The 15943-nt window shown below is 45.6% G+C and overlaps 1 protein-coding gene across 2 annotated transcripts in view; it reads left to right on the top strand.

The window, feature by feature from the left end:
* BPHL (biphenyl hydrolase like) overlaps window positions 1-15943 on the top strand; it is a gene marked incomplete at both ends in the record, with an annotated part of 33797 nt that overhangs the window by 319 nt on the left and 17535 nt on the right. Inside the window, 3 exons of one of the 2 annotated variants that reach the window (XM_080710724.1) lie at window positions 6711-6814; window positions 9766-9932; window positions 13117-13270. In XM_080710724.1, coding sequence (XP_080566850.1) covers window positions 6711-6814; window positions 9766-9932; window positions 13117-13270 — 425 coding nt within the window. Of the gene's footprint in view, window positions 1-6710; window positions 6824-9765; window positions 9933-13116; window positions 13271-15943 lie in introns of both variants that reach the window. The other variant, XM_080710723.1, reaches the window with a different exon arrangement.

The following is a 15943-nucleotide window of genomic DNA, read 5'->3' as shown; positions in this document are numbered from 1 at the left end:
ATGATGGAACACAAAGTGTAAGCCCAAGTCCTTTATTTCTAGCGAGTTTCTCTGTCCGGACTCTTCACACCATAAGGACGTGAGAACAATAATCACTCCAGCTTCTTATACCAGAAACCAGCCTGACAGTGCCCGTGGCCCATGAGCTGTCACAGAACTGATCAGGCATAATGTCGAACTTTAATGTTTTCTAATGTTCATCTTGGGCCTCTGCACCAGAGGTTCTGAGCTAGGTGTGTGGAGATATTCAGGAATCTGCACGTTCCGATTCTGCATTCTCCTCCCTCCTTCCAGATTAAACAGTAACTATCCTAACAACAAAAACCTGGATGAGTCTTGGACCTGCTGTCTTGAAAATAAGTGCTCATGGTCCCAAAGAGATTCTGGGCAGAAAATGTGGTTCAAGCAGCCTGAAGTTTTCTTTACTGTATTCTTGGCATAAGGTGCCTACCCAGATATGTGCACACGCATATACACAAACATATACAATGCATGTAATCAATTAACTGTTGATGGTGGATCCCATTAATGGCTAGGGGAGAAAAAATGAAATCCTAGTTAGGTACCTGCCATTTAGAACTTTACTTGCTCTAATGTGGAAACTACTAATTTGAAAACTTAATCTGGAAGAAGAAAAAGGAGGGCAAATCTGAGCTGCTGTTTGCCTTTTCATAGTGTCATTGGCTTTTGAGTCTCATATTTGATTTAGGTTTATTATTTCAGAATTATTAGATTTGCAGCGCTATTTTGATACGGATGGAAAGAACAGGGCAGCAACTGCAGCTACATAAATCAGCAGTGAAAAGTGGGCATTTTATCCAGATTCCTGTTTACAGAAAGGGCTTGAGATGAGGCTATTGGGATTACACCAGTATCATAGCTCTGATAGGTTATATAGTGGTTGCAAGAAGGCCTTACCCACCTAGCTTCTCTGTGGGTTATTCTTCTTAAAATAACTGAAGAACAGGTTCCCCTAGATTTTGTAGTGACATTATATAAATGTAGCTGCAACCCGATATGAACAAACAAGCAGTGATCTAGGTTAATCTAGAAATGAGGTTGCACCCCCATGGAAATCAATAAAAACATTCCTATAAGAAACTGCTTCAAGCCGGGCGTGGTGGCGCACGCTTGTAATCCCCGCGCTTGGGAGGCGGAGACAGGAGGATCGCGCTGGTTCGGAGCCAGCCTCGCTGGCTTAAGAGACCCTGTTTCCACATAAAGTTAAAAAATAGGTCTGGGAGTGTAGCCCGTGGGAGTGTAGCCCGGAGGTAGAAGGGCTTCCAGGAACCCCAGTACCACCAAAAAAAAAAAAAAAAAGAAACTGCTTCAGAACAGGCAGTGTCCACCCTCTAACTGAGTTACGTGCCAACACTTGCCTACAAGTCTGTTTGGAACCTTGACCTGTATTTTATAATCTCTGAGTTCCTGGGTCAGGTAAAAAAAAAAAGTATTTTCTATCTGAATTGTATGTTACATACAGTTACAATATTAATCATTTACAACACCTAAAATTTGCCTGAAGATAAGTATTTTTTTGAGTTCTGCATTGGGATGCTGCCCCGGAGCCCACCCTCCCTCTGACGTCTGCCACTGTCCCCTCTCTATCTGACAGCCATACTGGCTGTGGCCCCCGTGCCTGAGCCCTGCAGGTGACTCTGTTCCAACATGAAATTAGAAAGTTTAGCCTCTGGAGTTCAAATAGGTGCATTGCTACCACTTCCAAATTATTTTTTAATGGGGGTTGGGTACTGAACCCAGGAGCATTCTTCCTCCTGAGCTACAGCACCAGTCCCGTTTTTTGTCTGTGTGTGTGATAGCGTGAATTGAACCTAGGGGCATTCTACCTTTGAGCTACACCTCCCAGTCCCGATTATTATTATTTTTTTTGAGACAGTTTCAGTAAATTGCCGAGGGCCTAGCTAAGTGCTGAGGCTGGTCTTGAACCTGTGATCCTCCTGTCTCAGCCTCCCAAGTACTGGGATTAGAGGCGTGCGTCATTGTTTTTTGAAGCAGAGGCTCACTAAGTTACTGAGGCTGACCTTGAGTTTGCAATCATACTGTCTCAGCGTCCCAAAGTACTAGAATTACAGGAATGTGCCACTCTGCCCAGTAAGCATAAGTAGGACTTTTGAAATGAGGTTCTTATTAAGTGCCTCCCACTCGCAAAGTGCTGAGGCCAAGGTTCTGGGGTCAGACCTGCAGACATTCATGTTTGGCTTGGCGGATCACGAACAGCGCGAGTGGGGAACATTACCTTCTCTGCTAATCCTCAAATTCCTCAATGGTAAGATTAGGTTAAGTGTAATGGTGCCTCAGAATGAAATGGGGATATAGGCAAAGCTCTTAGCAGACAGAATGCTGACCACATACATTTAGTTTAATTATCTGCCTTCCGGGACAGTAATCTTCCCTCCAACCCTCTCAGTTCGGTTACTATTTCTTTACCTCCTTACCTTTCACAGAATTGCCTGTCTGGCCTCTCAGAAATGGGAGTCCAAGACAAATAAGAGGCGGAAGGGATGCTCTGAGAAGGAGACGTAGGATTTTTGCCCCTTCAGTAACTCACTGTACTTGTTCTCGCTCTTAGTTGCCTGTTGGAATCTCCTGGGGAAATTACAAAATAGAGTCGCCTAGCTCCCACTCCAGAGGTTTTGATGTAATGTAGCCTAAAGGTCAGAGGTTTAGAAGCTTCATAGATGGTTCAAGTTGCAGCCTGAGTCCCACTAAAGTAGTGGGAGGCAGGAAGTGTTCTTGTAAGAAGGCGCCGAGTGGGCAGCCAAGGATAAGTTGGTCTGGGGGGTTGACCTCGGTGACTTGCCCCACACCCCGGCGTCTCCCCCAGCCTCTCTTCCACATGACCCCCACACTGCAGAGTAAAGGCCTGTATTGGTTATTACCTGCCTCCCGCCGCCCTCCAAGCCACATGAGGGCCTCAGTGCCCAGCACGGAGCGCATCAGCGAATCTTACAGTAGATGTTGGTGTTTCTGAAAGAAGTTACCAAAACTCTGCTGCAGGTATTGAACGTTTCTCAGGATTGTCCTAGGCATGTGTGATTTTAAATCTCCAGAGGTGATTCTAATAAACAGTCCCGCTTCAGAACATCTGGTGTAGAGAAGAGATTATTAGGAGGGAAGGGGGGTAGAAGAGATCAATTGACAGCCAGAGGGAAAGTGATTCGATTTTTGCTATTTATTTGTTTATTTATTCTGCAACGCCAGGGGTTGAACCCAGCGTCTTGTGCATGCTCGGCGAGCACTCTGTCACAGAGCTACACCCCCAGCCCCTTAATTTTTATTTGTTGCCATTTTCTAAAGTTTTCTGAGAGTTTGGGATTTGGTACCTCAAACATGGTTCAAGGGATAAGCACTTGGTAGTGCCACTGAAGGCCTGATTTTCTTAGAGCATACATGTAACTATTTTTTTTTTCAGTACTGGGGATGGGACCCAGGGGCATTCTACCTCCAAGCTACACCTCCTGCCCTATTTTTAATTCTTTATTTTGAAACAGGGTCTCACTGAGTTGCAAAGGGCCTCACTAAGTAGCTGAGGCTGGCCGCGAACCACAATTTCCTGTCTCAGCCTCCTGAATGCTGGGATTACACGTGTGCCACCACGCCTGGCTTTGCATGTAGTTATTAATCCAGGGACTGAACGTTGTTCTAAGACCTCTTGATAAGCTGGAGTAAAAGCATTCTACTCACTCCAGTTAGTTACCTTGTCTTTCTTTTCTTTTTTGATAGTGGAGATTAAACCCAGGGGTATTCTATTCCCTAAGCTATACCCCTAACCTTTTTTTTAGTTTTTATTTTGAAACAGGGTCATGGTAAGACGCTGAGGGTCTCACTAAATTGCTGACACCAGCCTCAAACCTGCAATCCTCCTACCTCAGCCTCCCAAGTCCCTGGATCACAGCTTTGCACCACCACACCCTGATTCAGTTGTCTTGTACTGTGAAGATGAATCAACATACAATCACTCTGTAATAACTCTAAAAAAATGCTTTCCCTTACATCCAAAGTCAACTTGCTTTGTTCATAAATGGTCCCCTGTCTTTTTCCCCCTACATGGAGATTTATGGTAGGTCCTCAGTGGCTTCCATCAGCCCCACGGGGGGGCCGGATGTGACAGTGCAGGACGTGTGGTGTGACGCTGAGGACAAAGCTCTCGGGCCACTTTCTTTTCTTTGAGCCCAGCTGCAGAACTTCACCATTTAGCCTCTCCGCAGCTCACTCTGCCTCCGTATTCTGCTGGGCTGAACACCTGTGTGTCCCCGGCTGTTCCTAGCTCCTGGGCCCCAGTCATTCTATTTTGTCTTTCAGAAATGCCCTTCCCACCACATTCTTCTTTTTTCTTTTTTTTTTTTTAGAATCTTCCTCATCTCTGGAAGTTCATCTCCAGAGCTGCTCTTTCTCTTCTCTCAGATACCTCTCCCCAGCCCTGATACGGTCCCTCTCTGTCTCCCCTCTGAAGCCAAGTGTTCTGCCTGTGAAAATCCTCCCCTGACACTGAGTTTTGCTGAACTCAAGACTGCCTGGTTTGGTCTCTGTATTCCTTTTAGGCAATCAAGAGAATAGGAGATGATGGTAATTAGGGGGAAAATATCTGAAAGAAGAAATTAAAGCATACAGCTAAGTGCAGAAGGAAGTTGTTGGGTTGTTTGTTTGTTTGTTTGTTTTTGCAGAAGAGACTTAGAACAGTCAGGGAAGCTGAAGGGAAGAGGAGGCCTGCGTGAGTGGGGTGCCCTGCAGAGGTGCTGGGGACTCAAGGCAGCCACGCTAGGCCCGCCAACCCTCTGGCCTAGCACGTTGGGAAAGATGGGGAGGGATCTTCCCATCACACAGGACAGCCTCACACTGCACAATGACTGTGAGCATGTTCTTGGCACTGCAGGAAAGGGAGCCCTACCGGCTCTTTAGGGCACCAGAGGAATCATGAGAGGTGACGGTACTGCACACTCCATTGCCACTGTGGGCCGTGTGAATGGTAGCCATTTCTACCCAGGGGCGGCCTCGTTTAATTTAGGAAACAGGAAACACCAAGGAGAACTTCTTTCCCATCCGGGTGCTTCAGGCTGTCCTCAGTCATAACTCAGCCCTCCCTGAGGGTTTGCAAAGCAACTCCTTTGCTTCTTCATTGGCCAGCTAGATCGTGAGCCAAGTGCATGCACCAGTAAGTTAATATTTGCTGAAACGAGTCTCCATTAGGAGAGCACATTCATTTGCTTTTATCTTGATAGATTAAAAAAAATTAACTTACTTCTGCCCTTCACGGTATCTATGGTTTGATTTCCTTTTTCCCAATGCTGTATTATAATTTTCAGAAAATTGTGTGTTAAGAATCAGTATAGCCAGGCATGATGGCACCTGCCTGCAATCTCAGTGCTTGGGAGGCTGAGACAGGAAGATGCAGATTCATGACAGCCGGGACAGTGTAAGCAACTCGGCAACCTAGGGAGACCCTGCTTCAGCCCCAAATATAGGAAGATATGGGAGTATTAGCTCAGAGGCAGAATGCCCCTGAGTTTAATCCCTCTGTCCGTCTGTCTGTGTCTCTTTCTCTCTCTCACACACACACAATTGTTGTACTGTTATTCAACACATTTTTTTCTGTGTTCTTTCTTGAAGTTAGCAAATCAGATGAAACCAAAGAGGAAACAGGACCTTATTTTATTCAAAACTTCCATGTTTCAATAATCATTTTGGCCAAAGGCTGAGGTAGGAATGGGGGCATATTAAAGAAAAAGGAAGTTTGTGGTTTACTTGAGTTTATCGACAGTCCACTAGGAGAAGACAGGTTCATCCTAGTGTCTGTCTTGTCCTGTCACCATGTCCTTTCTGTGTGTCACTCAGTCATCTGTCTGGCAAGTTGGTGGGGAGGCTGCCGGAGCCCGGCGTGGGCCCTCGTATGAGCCGTACTGATGTATTTCCTGGACAGTCTGTTCTGAGCCTCTTAGGCACGGCCAGCGAGAACACCTGTCCAGCTCACACAGACAATGGCAGTATCACTGTCCTGTGCCTGACAGTGTCCAGTTAGATGCTAGGTCACAGGAGACTCTGAGATGGGGGCTAATGGATGTGGCTCCTTCACAGTCAGCACAAGAATATTGCAGCATCTTAAAACCCAGCAAGGCCATGTCAGCACAGATGGATGTTCCTGAGCAGAGCTCCCCTGCCTCTGGACACAAGAAGCCCTGCACCTAGTGGAGGGCCTGAGACCAGGCCCTTACCTTGGGCCCCCTGGGCTCAGCCTTGTCCTCAGAAATATCACCCAGGCTGCTGAGCATCCAGGTAGCTGCTCTCACCCGTGGACGCAGCGACCAGTGGCTGCAGGCTCTGTGCTCCTATGCCCTCCACTGGGTGGAGCTGCACATCAGCCCGCTCGGAGCGCACTGGCCCCCGCCCCTGGGCACGTGCTCTGGCGCTTATATGTGGCCGCTGACTTCGGCAAACCTCAGTGCACGGTGAGCCCAGGCTGGTGCACAGCTTATCCCAACCTAATGGCACCATTCAGACTGCAGTCTGCTAAGAAAGATACAGACTCCTGTCCGTTTAGGATGGAAAAACTGAGGCACGAATTGAAATAACACCAAAAAGCCTTAGAGGGGCGCGGGAGCTGACCCCAGTGTGTGTAAAAGTTCAGTGTGTCATGGTGAGCTTGGCATGTTAAAATGACTTCCTCTGGGGATTTTTTTCTTCTTTTCTCTTAGGACCTCAGTCACCTCTGCCAAAGTATCTGTGAACGGCGTTAACCTGCATTATCGGCGGACTGGAGAAGGCGAGCACGCGCTCTTGCTGCTGCCTGGGATGCTGGGTCTGGACATTTCTTAATGCAATCCGCTGACATGCTGGACAGTGTCTGTGATACAGTCGAGATACTAGACGCCAAGTATTGGTTATTAACTGTAGTGCTGTGCCAACATGGTTTAAAGGTTATTTGCTACAATCAAATGAGTGGCTTAGCAGAGTAGATCACTTTCTGTTGTATGTATTTATTATTCCTTTAAGTTCTCAGTTTTTTTCCAAGTGGGCTGACCACGGTTACTTACGGGTTTCGAGGGCAGATTCAAGGGAAGAGGTGTGGGAAGAAGGGGAGAGGGAGTGAGGTGTGACCTGCCATTCCAGTTTACCAGCACCAAGGGGATTCCCTGTGGGACTTACAGTGCCAGTCAGGTCGGATTCCTCACTGTTGTGTTGATATGTTTAATTAAAACAAGAGGTAAGGGAGGTGGGGCGTGGTGGCACACACTTGTAATCCTAGTGCTTGGGAGGCTGAGACAGGAGGACCACAGGTCCCCTGCCAGCTTCAGCAACTTAGTGAGGCCTTCCACAACTCAGTGAGACCCTGTTTCAAAATAAAAATAAAATAATGCTTGGGATGTAGCTAAGATATAGAAGGCCCCTGAGTCCCATCCTCGGTACCACACAAAGTAAGTAAATAAATAAATATTAAGAGAGAAAACGTAAAGGCTTTTTCAAAGCCAAAATCAGATTAGTGTATCATTCTTTCTCTCTCAGTGAATGGAGTGGAGTAAAGACCACTGGCTCTCAGCCTCAGTGTACAGAACAGCAGTCCAGATGTGGTGTGGGAAAATGAACGGTGAGCCCAGGACATCGCAGTTTAGCTTTAAGGAGCTTAGGACTGTTGCTTTATTCTTAATTTACTTAAAATATATCCTTACTTCCATGTGAATTTATTCTTTCTCCTAGAAGGAAAGTACTAAAATTTTCCAATTTATTGATGGCTCTGCTTGACCAAGCCCCAGCCCGCAGGGCGCCGTGGTAGCTGGTTAGGTGCCCTGTCCAGATGGCACTTGCTACCTTTTTTCCTTTAAGCTATTGTAAGGAAGGAAGGCGTTTACTCCTTCAAATCAAAATAATCCAAAAACCCTGAGAGGGCTACTGGAGCTGAAGTCATCTGTAACAAGCTTACCACGTTAGGTCTTCATTATTTCAGTCATTAACCAGATATGAAGACTTATGCCAGTTCAGTTTTATGTAAACCATTGGCATGGTTCCAAAATTTAAAAATGGAACAGTGAGAGCTCTCTCCTATCTGTCCCTCATTACCCTACCCCCAATGCCCACGGATTCCTTAAACACTTGTTTGAGGTTTACTATTGTTGTTTCTGGTCTTCAAATGTATACACGTATGCCAGAAAGCCAATGGGTCATTGTTTCTGAAACTGATCTTTCAGCCTGTTCCCTTTCCCACCTCCTACCTCCCACACCTCCTTAAGGGTGGTTCCTCCTGAAAGCCCTCCAGTGCAGAGAGAAGCCCGTGAGTCCGCACTGCGGACAGGGCTGGGGTTGCACTGATTTGCTTTGGCTTGGGTTTCCTGATCTTGAGAAAGGGCTACCTTGCAGGAAGGATGATGGACCGCGCTAGTGTTCAACGGTCCTGCGCCATCTGGAAGACACTCTCCAGTTAAAGGCCAGTGCACCAGGCAGGCACTGAGTGTTCATCCGCGGCCTGGGCTCCGAGGCTAGAAATCAAGCAGACTTTACAGAAAATGTTGACCTGCGCCGGAACTCGGCTCTTAGGCCCGCCATGCTGCGCGGCAGGTGTGAGCGCACCACACGCTGCGTGGCTCTGTGGAGAGCTGGGGACCGCCGTCAAGGCCACCCAGGCTGGAGAGCGCACGTCCACTTGTTAGACGACTTAGGTTCCTTTGTACTGCTTTGATGGAACAAACGAAATTTTATTTCTTCCATCACCACTGACTGCATTTTAGTATTTTTCTTCAGTTTTCTGGTTTTGAATTATAACTAGATAATGAAATCTCCATGGCTATTCACATTAACGTAGTTAAAAACAAACAACGATAAAAACAAAACGGAAGCCAGGTGGCTCATGCTCACAATCCCAGTACGTGGGAGGCTGAGACAGGAGGATTGTGGTTCATGGCCAGCCTCGGCTATTTAGTGAAGTCTTCTGCAACTTAGTGAGACCTTGTTTCAAAATAAAGAATAAAAAAATAGGGCTGGGGGTGTAGCTCGGATGTAGAAAGCCCCTGGGTTCCATCTGTAGTCCCCCCCCCCCCAAATCTGAAATTTTAGAATTCTTTGAAGAAATTGGACCTCGTTTCATAAATCTGTTTACCTACACATCTGGAGATCTATCTCATTTGTAAAATTCTTTATTAAAAAAAAAAAAAAAGAATCTGGGCGTGGTGGCACATGCTTGTAATCCCAGCATTTGGGAGGCTGAGCCAAGAGGATCGCAGTTCGCAACCAGCCTCAGCTAATTAGTGAGGCCCCCAGCAAATCAGTGAGACCTTGTTTCAAAATAAAGAATAAAAAATAGGGCTCGGGATGGAGCTTGGCGATAGAATGGCCCTGGGTTTCATCCGTAGTACGGCAAAAATAAATAAAACACAAAGTATATTTTAACTTTATTTCTACACAGCTCAATTAATTCTTAATAGAAGAAGGAAAGAAAGGAAGAAGGAAGGATGGAAGGAAGGAAGGAAGGAAGGAAGGAAGGAAGGAAGGAAGGAAGGAAGGAAAGAAAGTGCGGTGGGTTTGAGCTGGAGATCCACAATTCAGAGCCCGCTCCCTTCTCAGAACGACCGCTAGGGGGAGATAGGAGGCAGGTTTGAACTTCAGGAAAGGAGTGGCCTCTTGGCGAACGGATTTGATCAGGGCAAGACTACTTTCTTGCTTGTGCTCTGATGGCTCACTTTGAGTAGAAACCGCCTGTTTCATTCTAAGATTGTTTTCCTCTGATGTGTTTGATACAATGAAGACATTTGCTGTTTTCAGGGAGTGGAGAGACTGACTTTGCGCCCCAGCTTAAGAGCCTGAATAGGAAGCTCTTCACGGTGGTCGCCTGGGACCCTCGAGGCTATGGACACTCCAGACCCCCGGATCGAGATTTCCCAGTGGACTTTTTCGAAAGGGATGCAAAAGATGCTGTTGATTTGATGAAGGTGAGTCCCAGAGAAGGTCAGGACGGCTGGACTTGTCTTCATTTATTTTGTTTAATTTTTGCAGTTTTTCCTTTCTACAACAGTATTATACCATGTAATTTCTATAGAAAAATCCCAAGAGTTCAAATAAATCTAAAGAAGAAAGCAGCCGGGCGTGGTGGCGCACGCTTGTAATCCCCACGCTTGGGAGGCGGAGACAGGAGGATGGCGCAGGTTCGAAGTCAGCTGCGCTGGCTTAGGAGACCCTGTTTCCAAATAAAAAAGTATAAAATAGGCCTGGGAGTGTAGCCTGGAGGTTGAAGGGTTTCCAGGGACCCCAGTACCACACAAAAAAAGAAAGCAAATATTTTTATCCCACAATCTCCGATACCACAACTGAGACTTTAAGGGTCTGCGTTTCTGGCCAGTCTCATGACATGTATAAATACAGTTATTTATTTATTTATTTATTTATTTATTTATATATAAGTGAAACATATTGAAAATGGTGTACATTTAGATTGTGCTTCGTGCCCTCTCCTCCCCCCCCATTTCCCTTCCCCCCTTCCAATAAAGAGTGTCCAGGCTAATCGTGTTGTATTTATGCTATTACACATATTCAGATGTAGCTCCTCCATTGAAAAATCTCAGCTTTCTTCCTCTCCTATCCTTCCATTCTAGCTTTGCTGAGATTTCCCCTCCATCATCTGGAGTCCCTCTGGTATTATTATTACTCCCTAGCTTGGACATATTAGAGAAAACACATGTCCCTTCTCTTTCTGTGCTTGACTAATCTCACTTAACATAATGTTCTCCAGCTCCTTCCATCTTCTGGCAAATGCTATTATTTTATTCTTCTTTATAGCTAAATAGAATTCCATTGTGTGTATTTCCCATAATTTTGCAATCCATTCATCTGTTGAAGGAGATCTAGGTTGGTTCCATATTTTGGCTATTACAAACTGTGCTGCTATGAACATGGATATGCATATGTTACTGTAGTTCTCTGATTTCAACCCCATTGGAAAGATACCCAGGAGAGGTATATCCAGATCAAATGGTGGATCTATTCCCAGTTTTCTAAGGAATCTCCAAACTGATCTCCATAGTGGCTGAACTACTCTGCACTCCCACCAACAGTGTAAGAGAGTTCCTCTTTCCCCACGTCCTCTCCAGCAATTGTGGTTGTTTGATTTCTTTATGCTTGCTAATCTGACTGGGGTTAGATGAAATCTCAGTGTAGTTTTGATTTGCATCTCCCTGATGGCTAATGATGAAGAACATCTTTTCATGTATCTATTGGCCCTTTGTATCTCTTCTTTTGTGAAGTGGCTATTCGTTTCAGTTGCCCATTTCTTGATTGGGTTCTTTGTTTTGCTAGTGTAGAGTCTTTTGAGCTCTTTGTATATTCTGGATATTAACCCCCTATCGGAGTGGTGACTGGTAAAGATCTCCTATTCTGTAGGCTTCCTCATTAGGTTCTTGATGGTTTCCTTTGATGAGAAGAAACTTTTTAGTTTGAAGAGATCCCACTTGTTAATTCTTGCTTTAATTTCCTGCACAGTTTTATACTGATGGCATTATGCTGTGCCTAATATTCTTCAAAAGAATAGTTTCGTTAAGCAATTTGGCAAGGGGATACTTTTATGTCAACAAATATGCTTTTACATCTATTTTATAATAGGTGCATTGGACAGTTGTGCCCTTTATCTATGGCTTTGCTTTCTAAGGTTTAAAATCTGGTCAGCTGTGGTCTGAAAACACTGAACAGAAAATTCCAGAAATAAACAAGTCATAAGGGTTTTTTTTTTACTCTTTTTTTAAATTTATTTTTAACTGACATATATAAATTGTATATTTGGCTGGGGATGGTAGCTCAGTGGTAGAGCACTTGCCTAGCATGTGCCAGGCCTGGCATTTGATCTCCAGTACCACACACACACACACACACACACACACACACACATACACAGAATGCACTTATTAATGGGGAAGCATGTGATGTTCCAATACACATACACATTGTGTGTTATTTAAATTACATTAAACATATGTCACCTCAAACACCTCACTTCTTTATGGTAAAAACTTTCAAAATACTTTCTTCTAGCTTTTTGAAATGTACGTTTATTATTGTTGCCTATTGACCCCCTACTGTCTTAAGTCTGAAGTCTTTGTAACAGGATGAAATGTCCCACTGCCCTCCTCTGTCCCCTCTATCCCGCCTGGGATGTGAATCAGCCCTTTATTTAGTATATTCACTCTGCTCTATGTGTGTATAGGAAAAAGCGGAGTGTATATAGATCTTGGTACTATCTGTGTTTTCAGGCATCTTTGGGGGTTAGGAACATATCCCCCACAGGTAAGAGGAACTACTGTTTTTCATTGATTGGATATACTATATCTTATTTCACCTGTCATCGAATGGTAGATAATTAACTTAAAAATTAAGTTGCTTTTTATTACAAATAGGAGTACAGTAAACAGTCTGTTGCTCATGGGTGTTCTAGTTCTTTTTTTTTTTGCTATTATAAACAATGTTGTTGCAGACATCTTGAGCTTATCTCTGGGCATACATGTGTGAGGATGACATACAAATTTAGGAGACAATGTGCTGGGTTATGGAAAATACAAATATTTACTTTACAAAATAGTGACAAATTATTTTCCATAGTAATTACACCAATATTTAATTCCATAGCAAGAACCTTGGACTTCCATTTGTGAATTCTTTAACTTTAATCTCGCCAGTCATGCTGCTTTTATTTCTAGGCAGCATCTCCCAGATATAATGGCTGTTAGTTTTCTCTGCCAATTACATTTTCAGGCCCTCGTGGTTCACCCAAGGACCCACAGCCTCCCGTGCCACCGATCTCTTCCAACCAGTCTCTGGCGGGCTCTTCCCACTCACAGTTCCACTCAGCTGATTTCCATTGATTCTATTCTGTGACAGTGTTTCCAACCAGAAGGTGTAAGTCCCTCATACTTCCAAACAATACTGTGTTCTCCAGTTTTTATGACAGTTATATTTGCACCAAGGCTAATTGAGAGAAACCAACGTGTCCTTGGGTGAAAGAATCTAGGATTTCTCGCTAGTTGGTATTCCAGCCCCCACCTGGATTGCTTCAGGTCATTGACTCTCGGGCTTTTTGTTTTAGCAGAGAAGAGTAGTAACTTAGCTATGCATGTGCTGTGTTTATCGCAGACGCTGAAGTTTAAGAAGGTCTCGCTGCTGGGATGGAGCGACGGTGGTATAACTGCACTCGTTGCTGCTGCGAAGTATCCGTCTTACATCCACAAGATGGTGATTTGGGGAGCTAATGCCTACGTCACCGACGAAGACGACAGGATTTATCAGGGTAGGTTCTGCCAGCCAGAGGCACGGTGATGGAGGATCTTCCTCTCACGCTCCTTCTCGTCTCTTGTTCTGAGATGCACTGACAGGTCAGATCATCCACTTCCAGTTCTTGCTCTGAGACTGGAGAAAAAGCAGTCACTTCTCAGAAAAGTAGCACAATTCAATCAGTTCAAAATTAGAAAGCGTTCTATTTTCAGAAGTGAAACTCTGACTCATGAAAAAGCTAAGGGAAAGCAGTATTTACGTTTGCTGCCACAGACGGTGAACTTGAAGGAAGGAGTGGTGGGAAGTGTTATTCGTAACCTCATTTCCAGTAAGGTGAGTCTGTGCCAGGTGTGGCTTACGCTGTATCCCAGTACTGAGGAGGCGAGACCGGAGGATCACAGGTTCAGAGGCAGCCTTGGCTACTTAGTGAGGCCCTTTGCAACTCAGTGAGACACTGTTTCAAAATAAAGAATAAAAAGTAGAGCTGTGGGTGTAGCTTGGAGGTAGAATGCCCATGGGTTCTGTTCAGCACTACCAAAAGGAAAAAAAAATTAATCTCAGACAGAAGCAGCAAATGCTAGCTCTCCACCTCTACATTTTTCAAATTTATACTCTGGGTTGAAAGCAAATACATCACCTGATTTTACTTCTTTTGAGGTTTTTACTCAAGTAGGGGCATTTGATCTAATCTAGCCTCCTCCTTCCGTGAGGCCTAGCCCCCTGTCAAGGTGGCGGATGCTGTGTGAGTCGTGGACACTACGCTGGGTCTCCCTGGGACCCTCCCCATTTCTCTTCTCCCTCAGCATTGCTGCCCCGGCCTGCACTGGTGGCCTTGGCACACAGAGGTGTGTGTGGGGGGGCTGTTGGTAATTACTGGACACCCAGACATGGAATTGCTCGGCTGTCAGAGGGATGCTCAGATAACCAGGGTCTCAGGAGGAGAGAAGGGTGCTCCAGGGTCTGGGGGCTTAAGAGGCAAAAAGTGAAACTACCAGGACCCTCCCTTCAGGCTGGAAGCTTTTTGTCCCAAGTGTGTTTTTATTGAACCCCAGGTGGCCCACTCCCGCCGTGTCGAGGGGCTTTTTCTCTCCTCTTGTAGAAGTGTCTACACAACGTCTTCCATCTTGCCTCTTGGCCTGCAGAGCCTGAAATATTTACTCTCTAGCTCTGTACAGAGAAAGTTTGCAGCCTTTCAGCTGTTGTGGAATTCATAGGACTTAGTTACTCAGTTGCAATGTCTCTTGTAGAGTCATGGTTCTTAATAGTGTTTCTTTTTTTTTTAAACAAAAGTTGTTTGTTGGGCTTAGTGATGATCCTAATGCCTCCTCTTGCTCATCATTGCTGTGCTCCAGGGCCCGGCTGGGAATGCTGCCTCATGCAGAGCGCGCCCCAGCAAGGAGGCCCTCGGCGCTCCTCTACCGCTGCCTTGCTCCACTGGACCGCTCCGCTGGACCCTCCTCTGGCCACAGGAGGCCTGGTCCACCCCAAGCTCGCCCTTGGGCAGCTGTAGTTACTACCCGACCATTCTCTACCCCTCCACCCACTTGTTCACAGAGGCAGCTGTGCTCCTTGCTACAGACATACTCAGTCGTTCCTTCTTCAGTCCCCTGTGACTCCAGATCCACTCTACTGAATGGTTCTTACTGGGTATGGCCCGTAAGCCTCATAATTTAAGAGATTGAGACAGGAGGATCGCAGGTTTAAGGCCGGCCTCAGCAACTTGGCGAGCCCCTGTTTGTTTCAAAATAAAAAATAAAATAGTGTTGGGAGCATAGCTCAAAGTCAGAATGCCCCTGGGTTCAATCCCCAGCACCATGCGCATGCGTGTACACACACACACACACACACACACACGCACACACACACACGCACACGCACACACACACACCAATATAAAACAATTATAATCTCATTGTCAAAGACAGTGACTACTTTTAGAATTTTATTTGTATTGCCTCATTGCGCAGTTAATAGTTTGCAGGGTCTACAGTGATGCCCCTCGTTTTCCTGTTTATTGTGAGTCTGTGTCCTCTGTCCTCCCTCCCTCCTGGCCAGTCTGGCTGGAGAGTCTGGGTCTCCCTGGCCCCTTCTCAAGGAGCGTTTGAGCCCCTTGACTCGAGTCCTCTGTTTCCTGTTTGCATCTAAAAACTCTGATGCATTGTATTTTTATTCTGTTCAGATGATCAGATCCATTCAGACCTCCTCTTTTACCCAGAGTTATTTAGAAGTGTATTATCTAGCTGCTGAATACTGGAGTCTTCCCAGATACTTTTTCTGCTATAGGCATTTAGTTTGTTCCATTAGGTTCAGAAAACATACCTTGTATGATTTCAGTTCTTTTAAGTTTGTTAATGTTTCTTTGTGTTTTGCCCAAGAACGTGGCCTTTGTCGGTCTGAAGCTGAGTTGTGTCATGGCGGTTCCTGTACCTCACCGTGCTCACGTGTTCTCTCCCATAATCACTCTCTCAGCTAATGGCGCGTGGCCTAGCCAGGCATAGGAGCCTCAGAGTTGGCCCTCGAAGGCGAGTCCTCTACCCTCTCCTCTTGCTAGTCCCCTCCTCTCCCCTCCCCCATGCTCCTGGCTCAGGCCCTCAGCCTCTTGTGGAAGTTTGGCCTTCTAAAAGAGCATCCTTTCTAAGACAATAATCTGCTGACTTCAGTCTCCTACTTAACATCCTTCAATAAAGTC

Source organism: Muscardinus avellanarius, assembly GCF_963383645.1.
Source record: "Muscardinus avellanarius genome assembly, chromosome: 14".
NCBI classification, from domain to species: domain Eukaryota; kingdom Metazoa; phylum Chordata; class Mammalia; order Rodentia; family Gliridae; genus Muscardinus; species Muscardinus avellanarius.
This window is presented reverse-complemented; position numbering and strand designations above follow the sequence as displayed.